This window comes from Schistocerca cancellata, chromosome 1, assembly GCF_023864275.1.
Source record: "Schistocerca cancellata isolate TAMUIC-IGC-003103 chromosome 1, iqSchCanc2.1, whole genome shotgun sequence".
Lineage (NCBI taxonomy): Eukaryota > Metazoa > Arthropoda > Insecta > Orthoptera > Acrididae > Schistocerca > Schistocerca cancellata.
The window spans coordinates 704,280,278-704,304,808 of record NC_064626.1 but is presented as its reverse complement, the minus strand read 5'-3'; the positions used below and the strand labels follow the sequence as shown (position 1 = coordinate 704,304,808).

At 44.2% G+C, this 24,531-nt stretch overlaps 1 protein-coding gene across 2 annotated transcripts in view; it reads right to left on the bottom strand.

Moving 5' to 3' along the window:
* LOC126184665 (cuticle protein 21-like) overlaps positions 1-24,531 on the bottom strand; it is an 86,706-nt gene that overhangs the window by 32,046 nt on the left and 30,129 nt on the right. Inside the window, exons 1-3 of one of the 2 annotated variants that reach the window (XM_049927150.1) lie at positions 10,547-10,596; positions 5,991-6,120; positions 4,879-5,199 (exon numbers count right to left, since the gene is read on the bottom strand). In XM_049927150.1, coding sequence (XP_049783107.1) covers positions 4,879-5,199; positions 5,991-6,120; positions 10,547-10,558 — 463 coding nt within the window. In that variant the 5' untranslated portion in view covers positions 10,559-10,596. Of the gene's footprint in view, positions 1-4,878; positions 5,200-5,990; positions 6,121-10,546; positions 10,597-24,531 lie in introns of those variants that run through there. The other variant, XM_049927158.1, reaches the window with a different exon arrangement.

Genomic DNA, 24,531 nt, shown 5'->3' with positions numbered 1-24,531 from the left:
GTGTAACATGTTGTCCTGCTGGTAGATGCCATCATGCCAGGAAAATCTAAACTGCTTATAGCGGTGGACTGGTCACCAAAGAAGATGCATGCTTGTGATGACCCATTGTGCCTTTCAGAATGACAAGACCACCCAGGGAATGCCATGAAAGTAATCCCAAGATCATAACACTCCCTCCTCCAGCATGGATCCTTCCGACGATTACTGCAACATGTTTGGTTACAGATATTCCACGCATTACACGCCAACGGCCATCTGTCCTATGTAACATAAAACGAAACTCAATTGAAAAAGCCACCTGTCGGCACTCCATAATGGTGCAGTTGCTGTTTTGGCTTTCAAATTCCAGCATTTGTCGCCAATGGACAACAGTCAACATGGGTACATCAACCATACACGTGCTTCAGCAGTCTGTACAACAAAGCAATGGTCGCTGAACAGTCTTTGAGGAGACACTGTTGGTAGCTCCTTGGTTCATCTGGGCGGTCAGTTGCTCAACAGTTGTACACCTATTCGCCCGCACACATCTCCGCAGTCGTCATTCTCCACTGTCATCTACGGCTCATGGGGTGCCACACTTGCCTCGCCACCAATTATGGGTAGCACCATTTCTACATGTATGGTATGCTTTAACCACAGCGGCAAGCGAACAGTTTACAGACTTAGCCCTTTCGGAAATGATCCAAAAGCCAATGATCATGCCCTTTCGGATGTTTAGCTGGCCTGAGAGAGGTGACCAAACAGCGAGGTCATCGGTCCCTTAGGATTAGGGAAAGAGGGGGAAGGATGTCAGCCATGCCCTTTCCAAAGGAACCATCCCAGAATTTGCCTGAAGCGATTTAGGGAAATCACAGAAAACCTAAATCAGGATGGCTGGATGTGGGTTTGAACCGTCGCCCTCCATAAAGTGAGTCCAGTGTGCTAACCACTGCGCCACCTTGCACGGTCCTTATGGAAATAAGATAAATCGCTCCATTTTCGTACTTCGAGAACTACTGTAGTGTTTCCCGTGTTCTCCGCCCCCCCCCCCCCCCCTCTGACATGTTTTACATACCCTTCATTGTGAGTGCTGCCACCTGCTGTCTGTAAGTGGCTACTGTACACTGACGCCGAACATAGTCCGTGGTGGCATTAATGTGACTTTCTTTTTTTTTTTGAGTGATTAATCTTCTCTCCTGCTTGATGCGGCCTGCCAAAAATTCCTTTTCCGTGCCAACCTCTTCATCTCAGAGTAGCACTTGCAACCTACGCCCTCAATCATTTGCTATTTTCTGTTTTCCTCTACAGTTTTTGCCTTCTACAGCTCCCTGTGGACTGTGTTGTGTATAATTTAGTACAGCTCAGTCCATCCCAGAGCTGATGTAGTGAAGCATGTTGTACCTAGAGTATAATGCATCTAGCAACACGCGATGATTTTTGGTCAGTAGCCGGCCGGAGTGGCCGTGCGATTATAGGCGCTAGAGTCTGGAACCGCGTGACCGCTACGGTCGCAGGTTCGAATCCTGCCTCGGGCATGGATGTGTGTGATGTCCTTAGGTAGTTAGGTTTAAGTAGTTCTAAGTTCTAGGGGACTGATGACCACAGTAGTTAAGTCCCATAGTGCTCAGAGCCATTTGAACCATTTGAACCTCATCTGGCCTCCTCCTAACCATCATAAGGCCATCACTGGCACCGAAGCAGAACCAGCTTTCATCAGAAAACACAACAGACCTCTACCCTATCATCCAATGAGTTCTCGCTTGACACCACTGACGTCGCAAAAGGCTATGGTTTGTATCGGTGGAATGCACGCTACAGGGCTCCTGGCTCGGAGCTGTCCTTGAAGTAACTGATTTGTAACAGTCAATCGCGTCACCGTGTTGCCAACTGCTGCTCAAATTGCTGCTAAAGAGGCACTAGATGTGCCAGAGTCATACGCTGAACACGATGGTTTTCCTTCTGGATAGTACCACGTGATTATCATGAGCCCGGTCTTCTTGCGACTGGGCCCGCATCTCGTGGTCGTGCGGTAGCGTTCTCGCTTCCCACGCCCGGGTTCCCGGGTTCAATTCCCGGCGGGGTCAGGGATTTTCTCTGCCTCGTGATGGCTGGGTGTTGTGTGCTGTCCTTAGGTTAGTTAGGTTTAAGTAGTTCTAAGTTCTAGGGGACTGATGACCATAGCTGTTAAGTCCCATAGTGCTCAGAGCCATTTGAACCATTTTCTTGCCACTGCACATTCTCATGACCACCACTTTCAGCACAGTGGCTACGGCTACATTTGCGACAAATTTTACAATCACATTTAGGAATGAGCGCTGTAGACCTCCATAAGCAGTTTCCACAATTTTCTACAGTTTTCGTTATTGTTAGACATGAGGTTGTATTTTGCACTGTATTTATAAATATTTCGCGTTCTATACGTTTAGGTGTTGTATAATACATTAAATATGGTGAGCAAAATGCTACATACTTGTAGAAATATTTGTATAATTTGCAGACTGTTGAGCTTTACTTCGTCGGTCGTGCATGGTCTTGTATCTTCAATGATAAGAACGTGTTTTACAACTGAATATATGACACTTTCAAATGTCTTAACAACTTTACCTGCATTGATAGTGGAAATTTCGTGTTAGTTCCCAGTAGCTTCTACTGTATTTCAAAATGGACTTAACATGTAACTGGTTTTAGATAATATTTCTCCTTAATTTCATTTAACTTACTGATTGCTAGCATTTAGTAGAGGAATAATGTAAAATATAGACTGTTAAATACAGAATTGACAAGATTTTCTCAATTGAAACATTTTTAAATTTCAATCGAATATCTATTCCAAGGTGCATGAACATGTCGCACCTTGAAACATGCTTTTACGTTTGGGAAAACCTTAATTTTCCAGAACAATTTTTGTAATTTTAGAAAAAGACTGCACCTTATAGAACAAACAAAATGCGAATATATTAAACTTCTTTTACATGGTTGGCTAGAGGCGGTAGTATGAAAAGTGTACCAACGTGTAGCACTCTCCTCCCTCCAGTGTCGTGGCCATAATGAAGAATGATTTTTACTGTTTATAGCTTCTTGACTTTCGAAATTCATCACTTCCTAACTGATTAACTGATTTCAGATATTAGTTGAAGTTCTACAGGTTCTACAATTAGTTGTTTTATCATTTTGGCTTCACAATTATTTCTCAGAATTCTTCAAAGCCTTGAGTTTACCATATATTGCCTTTGTTCCATAGTTGAAGCCATAAGTATCTTGTCACATATGAAGTACATATATACTATTGTCGCAGTTAGAACACAACGTGTGTAAAACTACTAATCCATTAATTCTATTTGTGTTCAGATTTGTTCTTGGCCATCTTTCTTGAGCATCCTTACACCCATCGAACAGAATGTTCTGCCAGTATGGAAATATTTGATCAACTGATTGCATTAAAAAGTTCATCCTGGAACTTAGCAAGAGTGAAAACACTTTGTTCACTATCCACAAGATCATTACATAATGGAACTCAGAGGATGAGGCGATAAAGGTTCTGTTGCAGATTGTGTTGTATTTTAATGAAGATATTTCACTATGATCCTTCCCCAAACAACATCTAGAAAGGAAGAAAGATTAGGGTTTAACGTCCTGTTGAGAATAAGTCAGTACAGATGGAGCACAATATTGTCTTAAGGAATTGTCGGGATGGAAGTCGGCTGCGCCTTTTCAAAGGAACAATTCCGCCATTTACCATAAGCAATTTCGGGAAACCACAGAAGGAACTAAATCTAGATGGTCGAACATGGATTTGAAAACTCGTCCAGTGTGCTAACTACTGTGAGATAGCACCACATTAAGTAGAATAGGGCTCCACTTGCATGAAGTAGACTGCAATTGAAAACTGCATATTCTAACAAAACAAGTACAACTTGACTTCCACATCTTATACATTGGTTTCAGTCTCCTGATTTCCTAGTTTCTCTTCTCAGACAGAAGAACAAATGCCAATGTAGGGGATTTCTCGTAGCTCAATTTTAATTGCTACACAACAATTTTTGCACATAATTTTATGGGAAAGTGCAGATTAAATAGGTACAACATTTAAATTACCACTGATAATTTTATTTTTATACAAATATTGCAGTGATACATTGAGAGAGTAATCCATAAATATGTACATTTTTGTTGCTACATGTGAGTCACATTCATAATATATATATATATATATATATATATATATATATATATATATATATATATATATATATATATATATATAGGTGGCCGTATTTACAGGGTGTCAGCTTGTGACGGCTTTAATAGTGTACCTTAGCATGTGGTGTGGCGAGGGAGGCATGTGCGGTTTTGAGAGGTGCTCCGTAGACTCCAGCAGCGGCAGCTGGAGACAGCAGAGAGCGTGCAGCTCCAGGAACTATGCCTCCTGAAACAATCACATCACGCACTGATGTAGATGTCTAGTCAAACGGGAAGATAGTATCTTTGGTACTTATTCGTATCTGGGGACGTGATAGCACCATTACGGTGCTATTAGTACACTGAAAACTTCAAAGTCAGATTAGTATTACAGACCTGGGAGGATGTTACGGGCACCAACAGAGGCAGGAGCGACAGCAGCTCCCAGAGGGGCAGGCCCCATTGGGACCCCATCCTTGGAGACGACAGCATTAAAACCGGCACCAGGGGCAGCCGTGTACTGGACAGTGCGGACGCTGCCATCTGGCTCTACTAGGCTGTAGCTGCCCTCCACCACGTCGCCGCTGCGGCTCTCCTGCTGCTGCTTGGCGTCGCCGGTCAGGGCGTCGCTGACGCTGTAGCTGAAGCTGTACTGCGGGTTGGGGTCGTAGTACGGGTCAGCCAGCTCGGCGGGCAGCCCACCGGCCAGGCGGCCCAGACCTCCAGCGTAACGTGCAGCGGCAAGACCAGCGTAGCCAGGGGCGGCGCCAGCGTAGCCAGGAGCGAGACGAGAGTAGGCACCACCAACACCGACACCAGGGTAGGCACCTCCTAGAGCGCCAGTGTAGCCAGGGGCGACACCTGAGTAGCCAGCGGCGAGGCGAGAGTAGGCGCCACCAACACCAGGGTAGGCACCTCCAAGTGCGCCAGTGTAGCCAGGAGCATAGCCGCCGATGCCAGCACCAGACAGTCTGGCCCTAGCTGCTGCAGCAGCGGCGGCGGCGGCGGCAGCGGAAGCAGCGGCACCTCCGGCCAGGCCTCCTGGGAAAGCAATGAGTTAATAAGGGGGTCTACTGTATTCTCTCACACAGTTCCTATCGAAGGTACTAGCAAACAGTTGCTTGCAGTAGGGTTTATACAGTATTAAAAGCTATGTCCATCTTCAGTTTAAGGCATTGCACAAGTTACCAGAATTGGCAATAACGATGCCTTACGGAGCACAGATAATACGTCTAACAGATTCAATACACTAATTTCATTTAAAGAACAATTGTAAGTTGCCATCCATCTAAAGGTTCACTGAAACGCAATTGTTCATTACGTTTACCACATTTTGGGTAAGTATTTCATGATCTGCTTCTTTACTGTATTGTGTTTTCACCACACGAAAACGAAAACCATGTTTCGAAACCTCTTGTAACTGGAAAGGATAGTAAGAGGAACACTTTTACAAGAATTGCTACAAACAGCATGCAGCAAAATTTGAACTGTGGGACAGAAAGTATAAATAAAATTATAGACAAATATTTGCAATTGTGGATAAAGTGTGAATGTCTTAAAGTAATACACTGACAATTCTAAAATAAACCAATTACTGTTTATTATGGGTAAAACCGCTCAAGTAATTTGTGGATGGGAACTATGACGATAACTAATTATGAAATATTGTAGTGAATTTTCACAAATTTTTGTGTAGCACTAAAGATGTGGAATCTAAAGGAAAATCCGATGTCTTTTGCGCGTAGTAGGACCCCAAGAACAAAGACATGTTAGCCATTTGGGCATGTGAATCAGACGTCGTCCCTCCTTTGGGAGACTGCTGTACAAACTACCTGTGAGTCCGAGTCCGGCGTTGTAAGGAAGGCCGCCTCGCAGGGCGGGAGCCGCCGAGTAGGAGACGGCGGGAGAGCCCAGGTAGCCCGCACTGGCCGCGCCCAGCAGCGCGCATGCGCACAACAGTACCTGCAACACCACAGACAGGGCACCGTGTACCGTCTGTAATCACAAATGCCACTATGCCGAAGAGTACAGTACGTGCTAGGAAAGAGCTGCACGACATGTGTTCAACCTAGAGGTTCTTTCTTTGCTATATTCAGGGATAAAAGAGCGTACCAGTAATTCTTAGAGTAGAAAAAAAAGCAATGTTAACACGTAGTCATTTATGCTGTGTTCGATATGCAAATGAACAATGATCTGCTTTTCACAAAGTTATGGGTCTCAAAAATGCCCGTTCTCACCGCTGAAGTTTATTTCTACAGATTGAGCATTTTGTTAGAAGCGATACTATTAAAAGAAATTTGTGACTGCTACGGCCGACTTGCCCAAAACATTATGAAGTGAATATGATTTTGGATACAAAAAGAATTATTTACTTGCTTGGTATTGTTCACAATACCTTTAAGTTCACTTGACGGAAATGTAAACATAATCACATGCACATCTCTTCCCGTACATCTTATGACGTACTGGGAAAGCTCCTTCATAATGTTTCCAGACTTTTAGCACTCAACTTTCACTCTAGAAAATTAATGTTAAACAATTCGGAAATACAGTTAACGGTGCCTGCATGACTACCGAAGCTACTATTCAGTCTCACGTTCTGAGAATATCGTAAGTGTTAGAAAAAAAAATATGAAGTGCTGTTCGGAAGAACTTTAATGAAGTAGATAAAAAAAGGGGCTTGAAATTCTCGAAACTACGCTGATGTGAATTGAAAGCGAAAGAACAAGAGCTTGTTATGGGCAATAGTTGGACATGTATCGGCTGCAGGGTTGACGAGGGGTCTTCTGGACATTATCTGTAGTACTTTAGACAAAATAACAGGGAACGATATTAACTGGGAACAATATTGATGCGGATGACATATTGTCGTTGACACCAGTGTGAAGAACCAGTACAACAAGCTTCACTTTCATCCATTTCCGTTATCAACAGCCAATCTTTCTTTTGAGTAAGAGAACGGAGGATATCATCACAAGTGCAGAATCATTTATTGGTTTGACTCAACAATAGCTTATGGTATGCATTATGTTAGTAGGTTTTGTTGTGGCTTCGAATCCAAGAATCGTGTTCTAGCGTTATAAGAGGACTTAAAATCTGATGTAATCAAGTATCAGAAGTCCGCATTTACAAAACCAAAAGCATCCTAATGCTGGAAGAGAACTTTAATTTCCTTGAACGCCATTCCCATTCTACCTATTCGTCAGCAGTGTACAAGATGAATATCAGTTTTTGCTGGTTGCATAAGGCTGCAATAATGCTTCATATTCATAACCTGAAAACACACAGCAAGACATGGAGAATATAGGAAACCACAGCCCATTTTATGCATCTGAGTACGTTGGACGCGACTATGGTCTTCCTACAGAAGTATATATATATATATATATATATAGAGAGAGAGAGAGAGAGAGAGAGAGGGGGGGGGGGGAGGCAAAGGAGAAACCTTAAGAGGGAGTTTGCAGCAAGTTTTTTATGTGCCCCCCTCAATGACGGTAAACATACACTCTTCTAGTGTGGAGAACCATCTTACTTGAACTATGAAGTGAAAACATCAACCGCAGGGGCATAGGTGATGAGACTTTTCCGCAAAAGAGGTCAACTGGTCTCAAATACATACAGGGAGCTGCGGAGGATGTTATGACGGGTGGATTTCTGAAAATTTCCGTTCTGTGGTAGAGGAAGACGGTTGCTGGGATAATAGGAGGAGAAGGGCCGAATTATTTGAGATGTCGTGGTACACACAGATGCAAAAAATTGACAGATATAGTACTAAATGAAATGTTACTGGAAATAAAAGCGAGGACACATAATTGAGAAAGAAATTTGGTGAACTTCAGGATCACAGTTTTGAAACGCAGTGAACACCATACGAAAATGTTCTGTTATGTCTTAAAACTTGGCACGTAAAAGGATGTTAAAACTGAGGGAACAAATATGGTAAAATATGAAGAGGTATTACAAAAAAAGTCCGTGAAAGAAATCTATGTAAAATCTTCACCAGGTGAATGATCATGCTAGTGATATTATTGATAAAACGTAAGAAAAGTAATTATTTGGTGCCTGGAAAATGAAACGCCAGAGCACTCTATTGCCGACGATGAATTTGAATATGCAAAAAACTTACTGAGTCATATAGTTCATTTGCCGAACTGAAAAAATTGCAGGAAAAAGGAACAGACGGCTAATCGCTTAAAACCAAACCAAAAACTGAAGAATATTAAAAAAAAGGATTCAAAACATTCCAGCCACAGGCATGAAAGAAAATGAAAAAATCAGTGTTGACTATGATATTCAACACTTTCCATTCGTGCATGGATGACAAAGCGTATTACGTTAATTGTTTTGCATGGTGTTTTTACTATACATCCTTCTATTCACATAAATGATACGTTATTTCGGTATCATCCTGTGTCAGAAACAAAACAAAAAAGTTCTTACCATGTGGTCTGTCACATATGGACTAAAACATCCGTCTACTCAAGCTGAGCAGGCAGTGATACGAGTATTTCACAGATAACTGAAACACAATGTATCAGAGTTACTCTTCCACAAGAGTGGAAACGAAGGAAAGGAGTTAAGAGTTTCAGCTTTTACTTGAAGATACATGCATTTCTGGGAATATGTTATCATCGATGGCACGTCGCAAGTTTGTTTCCCATATAATCTTCATTGTTCTCTTATTTATATACCCGAGCCAACAAATTTCAAACACCATTAACTAGGAATGAGGACGATAGCATATTTTGTTAGACATTCACAATACATGGAAACCAGAAATTTGGATTTGAAACCAGGTCTTGCCTTTCACAGATGATACCCTTAGAGCTGTGATCTATCCATTCTTTAGAATCGCCTTAGCTTGCCTTTCTATCTCCTCGCTATACTCGTTGTCTCACAGGTCACCAGTACGTGTTCTGGAGTATTTCAAACAAAAGATGACGTTAATAGATTAAAACTGGAAATGTGGTTTAAGAACACTGCTAGTGCTAAGCAGTTTAATGTGAGCTCTAAACTATGGTGCCACTTGTCATTTTCCCGTTAACAAACTATTGGCAGAGCCGAGAGAAGCAATAAATGCATCGTACGACCTACTGAGATCAACTTCCAGACCTGCGAATGAGAGATCTTCTGAACCAATGGAGCCAGCATAACATGCAGCATACGGTTATCCCAATCACATGTCAACACATAATTCATATTTTCAAGTGAGGTTCACTTTTGAGAAACCATGCGTAACGTTGCTAACATTCACTGACACTCTGAACCATGTTTTTCCCTTTCTTTTATGCGGATGTTAGGTTCCATATACAGCCACAGTTTCTTACACTGAGAAGCGGTAGAGTTATTGCAGTGGTAAGAACTGGACTCGGTCCAAATACCCAGTTAACCATCCAGACTTACGCTTATTGGGATTCTGTTAGATCTGTTTTGGTCTACAAAGTGCTGTATCTGAGTCATAGAAAATCAGAGTCATCCTTCTGCATGAGCAAAGATTTAAAAAAGAAGTTAACAGTTTCGGTTTTTGATTAAAGATGTATGCATTTCTTGGCATATGGTATCATCGATGCAATGCCTTATGTTTGATTTCCATGTATTCTAAATTGTTCAATTTTTTCTTATTTATGAAGCTGATTTGCCAAATTTCAAACAGGGTTAACTAAAAATGAGAACAATAACACACTTTGTTAGACATTCAAGATATGTGAAACTAGAAATATGGATTTGAGGCCTGATGTTTCTTCCACAAGCAATATCCTTCGAGAGGTCATCTGTCCATTCTTTAGAATCACCTTTCTTGTCTTTCTCTCAGTCTCCCAGCTATACTCATTGTCACACAGGCCATCTGGACGCGTTCCGGGGTATTTCAAACAAAAGATGACGTTGAAAGGTAAAAGCTGCAAAAGCAAGAACCCTGCCTGCTCTAAGTTTAAAGTGAGCTACAAACTATGGTGCCGCTTGGGGTTTTCTCGTTAACAAACAATGGGCAGAGCTAAGAGAAGCGATAACTGACATAAACATGGTAAGAACTATAGAGATCAAATCCCGAACGTATGAATATGTAATATATTGAAACAATCGAGCCAACATAACAAGCAGCTTACGATTAATTCAACCATATACAGCCACAGTTTCTCACACTGCAGAACTGTAGAGTTGATGAAGTGGTGAGAACTGGACTAGGTTCAGATCCCCATCTGACCATCCAGACTTACGCTTCCTGGGATTTCGTTAAATCACTTAGGTTGGATGCTCTGACGGTTCTTTTGAAAAGCCGTGGTGAGTTTCGTTTCCCGCCCTTTCCTATAGCTCTTAGGTACCAACTTTTGGTCAACAGCCTGCTGTACCTGCCTACTACTATGTCCTTCGCACCTCGCTGCTGCCTCACCTGAAGAGCCATGTCGGCTTGAGGAGACGACTGGTGGACGACTGGCTCCAGCACCGGCTGGAAGCCTCTTTATAGTGACAGAGCAGGGCAGAGCCCCCACCTGCCCCGGCCGGACGTCACTGAGTGGCAGACTAGCCGGTGGTGACGCAACACCCGCCCAGAGGGATCTGGTTCGCCGCATCTGCCACGCCTCGCGACCTCACACACACACACCTCCCATCGGCTGATCTCGTTCTTCTGCCTGCGGCGTTTCGAAAGGAAGGTGACCTTGACATTTCACTCTGTGTCTGAAAGTAAGATGGGTAGCGTCCAACATCACTGTCATGTCGGACCTAATGGGACACCGGAAACGGTCAGTGGCAAAACATGAAATTGTTCCTGCTTTAGTGTGTATACAGCAAGTCATTTCACAATACACGTCAAGCAGGTATACACCAGGTGAATGTAAGTCAGCCCGCATCTCGTGGTCGTGCGGTACCGTTCTCGCTTCCCACGCTCGGGTTCCCGGGTTCGATTCCCGGCTGGGGTCAGGGATTATCTCTGCCTCGTGATGGCTGGGTGTTGTGTGCTGTCCTTAAGTTAGTTAGGTTTAAGTAGTTCGGTTCTAGGGGACTGATGACCATAGATGTTAAGTCCCATAGTGCTCAGAGCCATTTGACCCAGCCAATGTAAGTCACACACATCGAGTATCTATACAAGGGATGAGATGTGTAGCAAAGTGAAGAAGCTAGACCAGCTTCAGAAACAGGAAAGAGCGCTTTCTGGCCTCTTTTGGGTTCCTACTGAAATGCGAAGACAGCAATATCATATCTTTCATCACATCAGATCTCCAACCAGCAACCGTAAAACTAGAAGAGGCAGCCTGGCCCTTGTCAGAGATATGATCCCGTAAGAGAACTCTTCTAGCTTCATCTATCTACAGACGTCATCATGGGAATCGATATGTCCTGTAAGCTGATCTGACAACAAGCTGCAGAGCTGCAAACTAATAACATCTTGCTGCTAAATTAAAGCAAGGAGAACTGCAGAGAACTGTAATCAGTTGTACAGAGAAAACAGATAACGAAACAACCCTATTTGCACTCGGGAAGAGAGTTAATTTTTCATTGACGTCGACAACACTAGCATTGGATCATTTTATCAGTGTGGTGGAACACGTTGCCCTTGATCTTCTACGAATCAAATTCAGTAAATAGAATAAACCGTTGAAATACATGTGAAGGAATATGTGTTACAAAAAGGAGCTTCATGGTGCTGTCCCTCAGGAATTTATTTCCCTATAACGAAGCTGACAGAGATCGTGTGGTGGTTAAGAGTCTGGACTATGTAAGGCGCCTCCCTCTTTCAGCAGCAGCGTGTTATTTTTTTATGATAATAACTATTGAAATGTAGCGGAAGGTATAGGACATATACATTCATTTTTAACTTTAAATACTACCATAATTTTCCATATATAGTTTTAAGACGCGTTTGACTTTCTCTTTTAACACGCTTTTATTACTGCAACAAATTTCTGTGCCGCAACGCAATCATTAGCCTATATACTCAAACTCTGTCTGGTTCCGATAGTAGCTCCCATTCTCATCTTCAACGATGCAGCAGATATTGATTTTAGCTTGTTCATCGAACTTAATTATAAATGTTTACAGGGTCATTCAAAAAGAAAGGACAGATTTCAGTTGTTTATTACAGACAAACTATGAAAGAAACATATTGCGCATGTCAATGAATAGAGGAAGATTCAAAGTTTTATGTTCGAAGAGACACTACACCGTACACTCAACGTGAGGACCATATGTTGTTCGAGAAACATCGAAACGGTAGGACATTTCATTCCACGCACGAATCAATAAGTCCCTGTTTATTTAATCGGCAGAAACAATTCGATTTCTCATCTCTTGAAGAGTGGCTACCATTGGTGGAACAAAGACTGTCTTTTATTGCCACAGAAAAAAATCACAAGGTTTGATTGTTGGTGATATGGGATGACTAAAGCAATGAACAAGATCTTGCTGTGCACGTCTTTCAATCCAGCGTTGTGGGATGCTGTTGTTAAGATATCGCCGCACATCAAGTGAAAGTGAGCTGGTGCGCTGTCATGTATAAAAATGAAATCACCGGAGTCTCCGTGAAGTCGAAAAAACAACCAATTTTCCAGCATGTCCAAGTATGAGATTCCTGCCACAGTTTCCTCCGCAAAAGGAAACTTTGTGAACAGAAACGGCACAAAATATTTCGTTTCGGTGAATTTCTTTCGTGTTCGACGACGACGCCAATATTTTGTGACCCCGATAGGTGAAACGTCGATTCGTCCGAAAAGATCAGTCGTTCGGAAAAAGTGTCCTCTGCCACGTCCAGGAGAACAGAAAAATTCGTACCTTCTATTATGATCAACGGAACGCAATTGCTGCAGTAACTGTAACTTGTAAGGCTTCACATGAAGGCGTCGTTTCAGAAGACTCCACACCGTTGTTTGAGGAAGTTGAAGTTTCTGGCCTGCCCGTCCTCTTGACTTCCGACGGCTCCAGGACAACGCATTGCGGATAAGCTCGATATTTTCTTTAGACCTGCGTGGCCAACCAGGGCTCTTCCATTTGCATATGCAACCAACTTCCAGTAATTTTGTATGCCAGTCATAAATCTACACACATCAAAAAAAGTTTTGCATCACCCCCGTTCCCACACCTCCAGAAGATAGACGTTGACTGTGGATATTGTATCACAGACACAGTCCCTCTGACTATTCAGTCACTAAACCCATCCGAAGATGTAAATAGCCATGCATGAGCAGCAACAATTAGACGGGGGGGGGGGGGGGGGTCTGACATCCGATCAGTCCAGTTATTCCACCAGGCAGGAGGTACACGGCTCGTGTTGTCTGTAGTTCAACCATACCTAGACGGTCGATACCGCGGTTCGATCGCGTCCGCATTGTTACTTTGTGCCAAGAAGAGCACTCAATAAGGGAAGTGTCCAGGCGTCTCGGAGTGAACAAAAGCGATGTTGTTCGGACATGGAGGAGATACAGATAGACAGGAACTGTCGATGACATGCCTAGCTCAGGCCGCCCAAGGGCTACTACTGAAGTGGATGACCGCTACCTACGGACTGTGGCTCGGAGGAACGCTGACAGAAACGCCACCATGTTGTATAATGATTTTCGTGCAGCCACAGGACGTCATGTTACGTCTCAAAATGTGCGCAATAGGCTGCATGATGCTCAGCTTCACTCCCGACGTCCATTGTGAGGTCCATCTTTGCAACCGCGATACCAAGCAGCGTGGTATAGATTGGCCCAAGGATATGCCGAATGGACCGCTCAGGATTGGCATCACGATCTCTTCACCTATGAGTGGCGCACGTGCCTTCAACCAGACAATCGTCGGAGACGTGTTTGGAGGCAACCCGGTCAGGCTGAACGCCTTAGACACATTGCCTAGCGAGTGCAGCAAGATGGAGATTCCCTGCTGTTTTGGGTTGGCGTTATGTGGGGCCGACGAACGCCTCTGGTGGTCATGGAAGACGCCGTAACGGCTGTACGATACGTACGTGAATGCCATCCTCCGACCGATAGTCCAACCATACCGGCAGCACATTGGCGAGGCATTCGTCTTCATGGACGACAACTCGCTCCCCCATCGTGCACATCTTGTGAATGACCTCCTTCAGGATAACGACATTGCTCGACTAGAGTGGCCAGCATGTTATCCAGACATGAACCCTATCGAACATCACTGGAATAGATTGAAAAGGTCTGTTTATGGAAGACGTGACCCACCAACCACTCTGAGGGATTTACGCCGAATCGCCGTTGAGGAGTGGGACAATCTGGACCAATAGTGCCTTGATGAGCTTGTGGATAGTATGCCACAACGAATTCAGGCATGCATCAATGCAAGAGGTGCCGGTATGTACAGCGATCTGGACCACCACCTCTGAAGTTCTCGGTGTGTGGTGGTACAACATGTCATGTGTGGTTTTCTTGAGAAAAAAGGGGGGCGGAATTAATATTTATGTTGATCTCTATTCCAATTTTCTGTACAGGTTCCGGAATTCTCGGAACCGAGGCGTTTCAAAACATTTTTTGATGTGTGAACTTGTGCAGAAGCGGCTTCTTGCTGAAACGACGGTGGAATGCACATTGCAGTGAAACAATGGATTGACTTCACACAAATTCCAGCAGACAGAGTGATTGCTCTTCTGGTGTAGTCACCACGTAGTTACAAACAAACAACTTTGAACAGTCGTCTACTCAGTGACATGCGCAATGTGTTTCTATGTTTTATACTTTATCTGTAATAAACAACTGGAATCTGTTCTTTCTTTTTGAATCACTCTGTAGATTACTCACTATGCAAACGCGCAGAGGAGTATAGTTAATATTTAAGTTTTTTATGCGTAGCTAATGCTACGCTGATCCTCAAAAAACGCTTACTGTTAGTATGAAGTTCAGCCATATCGATTTAAGTTTTCAGTGGTTTTCCTAAGTCGCTGTAGCAAAATAGTGGAATGACTTTTCAGTAAGGCCCCGGCCTATTTCCTGTCCCATTCCTGCTGAACTGATCTGGTTCTGCGTCTCTAGGGGCAATGCTATCGACGGGGCTTTAAACTTTAAACTTCTGCAGAAATATGCAATGGAAAATTCGTCATACGTGAATCTACTCGTGTCCCTTCAATCAAACAGAAGTGCTGGGGAGTTTGTCTTATGTCTGGAATGTGATGAGTAATAATATTGTAATGTTTTTCTGTAAATGGTACTTACAAAGCTTAGAGTAATCTGATGTGTTCAGTTCTTCCAGTGGGCAACATTCCGCCCCGAGAGAAATGGAAAAATGATGCTGTAAACCGCAGCTCCAATGTCAGCAAGTCTTGGGATGGTTTGCTGGTGCCTTATGCTACTTGTCTACACTTTAGGTAATTTAAACTACATAAGAAGTTATTCTTATAAATTACCATGATGATATAATTAAGGTACCTATGACTGAAAGCACATCGTTCAGTCCACACTGCTGAACATAGTGTCCTGCAGCAGATGGCTCCCCCGTGTTCCAATGTTGGCCCAGCGACATTGTCAGTTGGGATTGTAGTGGGCATGGGGACATCGACATTTGACCCAGGGTCAATGGGAACGTGTCATCTGTGCCAGTGACGGCCGTGTGTTGGTCAGAGGGAGGCAATTGAGGGCGTACAACCAACCTGTCTGCATGCTATACACACTGGACACCATATGGAGTTATGGTCTGGGGTGCAAGTTTTAGGATGGTTTGCTGGAGCCTTATGCTACTTTTCTACACTTTAGATAATTTAAACTACATACGAAATTATTCTTATAAATTACCATAATTATATAATTAAGGTACAAAGCACTGAAAGCACATCGTTCAGTCCATATTGCTGAACTTAGTATCCTGCAGGAGATGGCTCCTCCGTGTTCCAATGTTGGCCCAGCGACATTGTCAGTTGGGATTGTAGTGGTCATGGGGATATCGACATTGGACCCCTGGTCAATGGGAACGTGTCATCTGGTCTGATGAATCACGTTTCTTGTTTCACCACGTGGATGGTCGTGCCCGAATACACCGTCATCCATGCAAACAGCTGCTTGTAACTACGGAACCAGACCGATAGGTGCTGTATTATGTTGAGAGGGGCACTCATTTGGGCTCCAGGGGACCTGTGTTAGTAATCGAAAGCATCAGGACGGTTAAACTACGTGGACAGTATTCTGGACTAAAAGCAACCCTTCAACTTGATGTTTTCCCAGACGGAAAAATAACTGTATGCGTCACAAGGACGAAATCGTACAACAGTTTTTCGAGTAGTATGATAGTAATTTCACAAAATGTCTTGGCCATGAAATCCGCCTGATCTGAACTCGATGGAGAACTTCTCCGATGTTATCTGGCGTAGGTTCCGCGGCCACAAAACACTGGCCCGTAATTTATTTCGTGAGATGTGCATGGACATATAGTACCACATTCCTCAGAAAAGCTCCAAGAGATTCGTCGAGTCCATCCCACGCAGAAACGCTACTCTACTGCGCTCTAAGGCTGAACAAGTGTGCTATCAAGCACATGTGATTTGACGCATCAGTGTATGACAAACAGCGGGGAGAATCTATGCTGAAGCACGTGTTACTGACTCCTATGAAAAAATTTCCAGTCATCCGCCCAGGCTCTTCTGGATTCTAGTAACGTTTTGCGGGCATGTTATGATGATCCTATTATCACACTGACGGGGAAGGAAACAGCAAAACCAAGGAGGAGTTGTGCGACATAAACGGAAATTGGTAGGCGTGTTTCCATATCTGAATGGTGATTATTCAAATTTCGCGCCAGTCGCATAAGTGTAGCGTTAGCAGTACAACCATAAGGACGCCGATCAGATTTGTTTTAAATACGCGATGTAACGGTCGTGTGCGTTAATTAGCTTTTCGCCTGGACGTGGTGAGTTGATATTACTTAAGAATGCATTTAAGGTGACAAAGACGCCATTATTAAGGCCTCACTGAGATTGAACGTGGTCGTGCAATAGGGCTACGAGAAACTTGTCGTTCCTTCTGCGATACTGCAGAAAGACTTGGCAGGAATGTAGCCACTGTACATGACTGCTGGTAGTGGTGATCACGAGTATATACGGTTGCAACTAGACTGGGCTCCAGGTGGCCACGTCGCACTGCCGAGAGGCAAGACCATCATGTTCGGCGTATAGTCGTGGCGCATCGTACTGTATCTGCAGCAGCAATTTGAGCAGCAGTTGGCACCACAGTGAAATCGGTTGCTTCAAGTACACCTCCAAGCCGGACGCTCTGTAACGTGCATTCCACTGACCCCAAACTACCGCCATTTGTGACTTCAGTGGTGTCAAGCAAGAGCTCACTCGAGGACAAGGTGCAGATCTGTCATCTTTTGTGATAAAACCTCGTTCTGCGTCTGTGCCAGTGATGGCCGTGTGTTGGTCCGAAGGAGGCCAGTTGAGTGTGTACAGCTAACCTGTCTGCATACTATACACACCGGACCTCCATATGGAGTTATGGTCTGGGGTGCGATTTCGTATGGCAGCAGGAGTGCCCTTGTTGCTATCCCGCACACACTAACTGCAGATTGGTAGCTGAGTCGAACTGTTATGCTGCTATTCATGAACAGCATTCTGGGGGTGTTAGCCAAAGGATAACTCTCGCACACCTACTGCTGTTGCAGCACAACATCATCGGATGACAACTCCAGTGTCATCCACAACCAGCATTGACAGACCTTGTATTGACCAACCAAGTGCATCAAGCATGGAACTCCATACCACAAACTGACATCCGGCACCTGTACAACACAATACATGCAGTTTTGCATGCTGGTATTCTATTTTTTTTGTTTCCTTATTTCATTTCGATTCTCCCCCCCTCCCCCAAGAGGGGGGCGGGCGGACTGGCAGCAGCATAATATGCTGCTCTACAGCCTACAGAAAAGTTAAAAAACATAATGAGAATGTAAACAAATAAGAAAAAAGGCGATAAAACGGTGACATTATAAAAAACTGTAAAATGGCGGAAGGTTGTGGAATTTAAAATATAAAAACACTACGGTGATGCGGATGAAGATACACAATAAGTAGACAGGCACAATTACAAAAAACAAGGCTACATCTGTTCGCACGAGATGAAAAACACAACTCGCGACAGTATTGTGGCTGTTCACAACACTGACAGGGAATGCGCAGCACTGAACACTCACTTAAAACAGCACTATATAGGTAACAGTGGCAGAGAGAGCCGGGGGGGGGGGGGGTTGACCCGGACCGATGAGGAGAGGAAAAAAAGGGGGAGCCAATGGAGGGAGGGGACATAGAAAAGAGGGTGGGCTGGGAGGAGGCGGGAAGGAGTGGGAAAGGCAGTGTAGGGGTGAGCAAAAATGACTCAGGGGGAGAGTAGGAAGGCAGAGAGAGGGTAGGCAGGGAAAAAAACAGGGTGGAAGGGGGGGGAGAGGGATCCCAGGAAAAGAACAGAGGAAGGGAGGGGGAGATGAGGATCAGAGTTGGTAGGAGGGATAAATGGAGGGAGAGAGGGCATAATCCAGGAGGGGGAGTCGACGGAAGCCACCTTGGGAGAGGAGATGAAGGGTGTAGAGGTGAAGGGTAGGGGGGACACAACGGTGAAGACGCGACAGAGGGCGGGGGTTGGAGAGGAGAGGAGCAACCAAGGGATGAGGAGGATCAAGGCGGCGGGAGATGTAGAGGAAGCGGATATGTTTGAGGAAAAGGAGCAGATGGGGGAAAGGTTCAAATGGTTCAAATGGCTCTGAGCACTATGGGACTTAACAGCTGTGGTCATCAGTCCCCTAGAACTTAGAACTACTTAAACCTAACTAACCTAAGGACATCACACACATCCATGCCCAAGGCAGGATTCGAACCTGTGACCGTAGCAGTCAGATGGGGGAAAGGAATCACGTCGTATTGTATTCTACGTTCTGGCGGTTACTTATTAATGTACCAGCGTTTCAATTTTGCAATGGCTTATCTCGTCCATACATTAAACTACGATCTTGAAATCTTAATTACTTAAATATGTTACCTAGACAAATAATTTCTCGAAATTTTGTTACTGTACGTTAATTATTTTTTGGCATTGCGACTTTTCTTTCCGTCGGTGTAAAAGACATACTATTTCTGTAAGTTGTACGCCTATGAATGTATTAGGGTTAATGGAAAATTCGTCATCTTGGCAGAGAGATGGCACTGATACCAACGAAGATTTGTTTTGCTCCATGCTGCACAATAGCGTAAGTCGAACACGAGCTTGATCTTCAAAACGGTTTTGTTCATATGCAGATTTAAAGTAGACGTACTCACAGTGTTCCAATGGATATTTTAGAATACTGTGTCGCCATTAAACCATTTATTAACTATAAATCTTTTATGGCGATGGTGGAGGCTTTTGAAGGGCTTGTTCTTTTGTTACAAACAGTTACGAAAGAGAAGGAAGTACTACCAGGAACACCGGAAATCTGGAGAAACAGAAACTTATAGAATTTGGAATTTGGTGTCGGTGCTTTGGGAGGAATGTCAAAATTAAGAACACGGATAAAGTACGAAATAAATTACTGACAAATATAGGCGAGGGCAGAAGATTACGGAAGACACATACCAGAAGAGCGAACAGGCTAGCGGGGCGTCTGCTACAGCAACCGGGAACACGTAATTTGACAGTGAAAGGAGCTGTAGGGAAAAAGAGAGAAATTGAGAGAATGTTAGTTTAATAGTCATGTAGCGACCGAAAGCTTAGCACAAGACAGGAAAAGTCAGAGCACAGCGTCAAATTGGTTGGAAGACCAAAAAGTAAGAAGAAAGAACAGATAGCTGAATTCAATTTCACTCTAGTTCTCTTCAACACGACGCACTTCCTAACACTGAAATCACTAATGAATGAATGCTTCAGTAAAAAAAAAAATATGGTAGTAGATCAGTGACTGAAAGCATAATTAGTAGCTGTCGCATAACCATATGAGAAGTACTAATCAACTGAGCCATTGCCGGGTGACTCATTTGCTAGGAGCGCCACCTGCGAAAGGCTTGCGTGCAGATTCGACATCTTCCCAGACACACGGCTTAATCCGTCTGGCACTTTCTTAGATTTTTCTTTTGTTTAAGCAACGCCACATCTCCACCTTGCAGTAAACCAAATGATAATGTGTTCCGCGCATTAGGCAGGTCCTTCGCTGCAAGTTCACTGTTCTCTGGTCTTCTCAGTTTGCCGCCAATATTCTAACAGCTGCGATTAATGTAGTTCTTCTGATGTCATTAACTGGTGGATATCTCCTTATCCTTCTCTTCTTCTTCTTCTTCTTCTTCTTCTTCTGGTGATCTTCCCGCTCATCATACCTTCCAGCGCATCGCTTATTATGCGGTTCCTTTTCATCCAGCATTCTAGACAATTTCCTCTCCTCCTCTTGTTTCCATTATTTGTGTAGTCTCATTCGCCCTGTGAAACACAACTTCATTCCTCATTTTAGGTGTCCATTTCACACCTTCCACATTTCTCCACAGTCACATCTCAACAGCATCTAAGCGTTTCTTCACTCTCCGCCGCAATGTCCATGTTTCGGTAACATAAACGACAACATTCCACATAAAACACTTTACTAACTCAAATAAACTGTTTGATTTCTATCACGAAGTGACTAAATATTTTCGATTACCATGAGTTTTTAGTATGAAGAAAACACATACACAGTCACGGAGTGGACCTACTTGCGAAACTTAACGAGCGAAACAAGAACGAAAACAGACGCGAATGATAACCGCTCGTCTGCATCTACATCTACATCTACGTGGCTGAGCTTAAATGCCTGGCGGAGGGTTCATCGAATCACCTTCACAATAATTCTCTGTTACTCCACTGTCGAAAAGAGCGCGGAGAAAACGAACACTATATTTTTCCGTGGGAGCTCTGATTTCCCTTAATTTAATTATGATGTTCGTTTTTCCCTATGTAGGTCGGCGTCAACAAAATATTTTCGCATGCGAAGGAGAAAGTTGTTGATTGAAATTTCGGGTAATATCCTGCCACAACGAGAAACACCACTGTTTTAATGACGTCCACCCCAAGTCATGTATCATTTTAGTGACACTCTCTCCCCTGTTCCTTGATAATACAAAACGGGCTGCTCTTCTTAGAACTTTCTCGATGTACTCCATTAATCCTGTCAAGTACGGATCCCACACGGCGCAGCAGTACTCCAAAAGAGCATGGGCAAACGTTGTGTAGGCAGTCTCTTTAGTAAATCTGTTACGTTCTCTAAGTGTTTTGCCAATAAAACGCAGTCTGTTGTTTGCCTTCCCCACAACATTTTCTTTGTGTTCTTTCCAATTTAAATTGTTCGCAATTGTAAGTCCTAGGTATTTAGTTGGATTTACGGCCTTTAGATTAGACTGATTTATCGTGTAGCCGAAGTTTAATGGATTCCTTTTAGCACTTATGTGGATGACTTCACATTTTTCGTTATTTAGAGTCAGTTGCCAAGTTTAGCACATGTTATCTAAACCGTTTTGCAATTGGTTTTGATCTTCTGATGACTGTACTAGGTGATAAACGACAACATCATCTGCAAACTACCGAAGACGGCAGTTCAGATTGTCCCCTAAATAGTTCATACAGATAAGGAGCAAGAGAGGGTCTATAACACTACTTAGGGGAACGTCAGAAATCACTTCTCTTTTACTCGATGGCCTTCCGTCAATTACTAAGAACTGTGATCTCTGATAGAAAATCACGAATTCATTCACATTGCTGAGATGATATTCCATAATCACACAATTTGATTACAAGTTGCTTGTGAAGTACAGGTTCAGAAGCAATCTAGAAATACAGAATCAATTTCAAATCTGTTGCCGATAGCACTCAGTACTTCGTGTGAGTAAAGAGCTAGTTGTGTTTCACAAGAACGATATTTTGTATTCCGTGTTGACTGTGTGTCAATAGACCGTTCTATTCGAGGTAATTCATAACGTTCGAAAACAATATACACTCCTGGAAATTGAAATAAGAACACCGTGAATTCATTGTCCCAGGAAGGGGAAACTTTATTGACACATTCCTGGGGTCAGATACATCACATGATCACACTGACAGAACCACAGGCACATAGACACAGGCAACAGAGCATGCACAATGTCGGCACTAGTACAGTGTATATCCACCTTTCGCAGCAATGCAGGCTGCTATTCTCCCATGGAGACGATCGTAGAGATGCTGGATGTAGTCCTGTGGAACGGCTTGCCATGCCATTTCCACCTGGCGCCTCAGTTGGACCAGCGTTCGTGCTGGACGTGCAGACCGCGTGAGACGACGCTTCATCCAGTCCCAAACATGCTCAATGGGGGACAGATCCGGAGATCTTGCTGGCCAGGGTAGTTGACTTACACCTTCTAGAGCACGTTGGGTGGCACGGGATACATGCGGACGTGCATTGTCCTGTTGGAACAGCAAGTTCCCTTGCCGGTCTAGGAATGGTAGAACGTTGGGTTCGATGACGGTTTGGATGTACCGTGCACTATTCAGTGTCCCCTCGACGATCACCAGTGGTGTACGGCGAGTGTAGGAGATCGCTCCCCACACCATGATGCCGGGTGTTGGCCCTGTGTGCCTCGGTCGTATGCAGTCCTGATTGTGGCGCTCACCTGCACGGCGCCAAACACGCATACGACCATCATTGGCACCAAGGCGGAAGCGACTCTCATCGCTGAAGACGACACGTCTCCATTCGTCCCTCCATTCACGCCTGTCGCGACACCACTGGAGGCGGGCTGCACGATGTTGGGGCGTGAGTGGGAGACGGCCTAACGGTGTGCGGGACCGTAGCCCAGCTTCATGGAGACGGTTGCGAATGGTCCTCGCCGATACCCCAGGAGCAACAGTGTCCCTAATTTGCTGGGAAGTGGCGGTGCGGTCCCCTACGGCACTGCGTAGGATCCTACGGTCTTGGCGTGCATCCGTGCGTCGCTGCGGTCCGGTCCCAGGTCGACGGGCACGCGCACGTTCCGCTGACCACTGGCGACAACATCGATGTACTGTGGAGACCTCACGCCCCACGTGTTGAGCAATTCGGAGGTACGTCCACCCGGCCTCCCGCATGCCCACTATACGCCCTCGCTCAAAGTCCGTCAACTGCACATACGGTTCACGTCCACGCTGTCGCGGCATGCTACCAGTGTTAAAGACTGCGATGGAGCTCCGTATGCCACGGCAAACTGGCTGACACTGACGGCGGCGGTGCACAAATGCTGCGCAGCTAGCGCCATTCGACGGCCAACACCGCGGTTCCTGGTGTGTCCGCTGTGCCGTGCGTGTGATCATTGCTTGTACAGCCCTCTCGCAGTGTCCGGAGCAAGTATGGTGGGTCTGACACACCGGTGTCAATGTGCTCTTTTTTCCATTTCCAGGAGTGTATTTTCCCAAATCCTGCTGTATATGGACGTTAGTGATATGGGCCCTCCGCGCAGAGTGGCCGCGCTGTTTGAGGCACCATGTCACGGATTGCCTGGCGTCTCCCGCCAGAGGTTCGAGTCCTTCCTCGGGCATGAGTGTGTGTTGTTCTTAGCGTAAGTTAGTTTAAGCATTGTGTAAGTCCTGGAACTGATGACCTCAGCAGTTTGGTCCCTTAGGAATTCACACACATTTGACCATTTTTGATATGGCCCTATAATTTAGTGGGTTACTCCTACTGCCTGTCTTGAATATTGGTCTGACCTGTGCAACTATCCAATCGTTGGGTACGAATTTTTCATCTATCGAGCGGTTGTATATGACTGTTAGGTATGGGGCTACTGCATCAGCATACTCTGAAAGGAACCTATTTCATGTACAATCTGAACTGAAAGATTTGCTTTTATTAACTAATTTAAGTTGCTTCACTACTCCGAGAATATCTTCTTCTATGTTACTCATGTTGGCAGTTGTTCTTGATTGTAATTCTGGTGTATTTACTTCACTTCTTTGGATTAAGAATTTCGGGACGGTGTGTTTAGTAGCACTGCTTTAGCAACACTGTCATCTATAGTATTTCCGTTGCTATCGCGCATAGAAGGCATTGATTGTGTCTTGCCGCTAGCATACTTTACATACGACCTGAACCTCTTTGGATTTTCTTTCGAGACAAAATTTCGTTGTGGAAACTGTTATAAGCATCTCGAATTGAAGTCCGCACTAAATTTTGAGCTTCTTCAAAAGATCACCAATCTTGGGGTTTTTACATTCATTTAAATTTTTCATGCTATTTTCGTTGTTTCTGAAACAGTGTTCTGACGTGTTTTGTGCATCAGAGGGGATCAGGGGGATCAGCTCCTTCATTTGTTAATTTATTTGGTATGAATCGTCAAGCGAATTTTTATCTGATTTTTTGAATCTATATATTTTTCATTTGTTTTTGGTGGGTTTGGGATTTACGGTATTCAGTCTCGCTACGACAACCCTGTGTTCACTAATCCCTGTATCC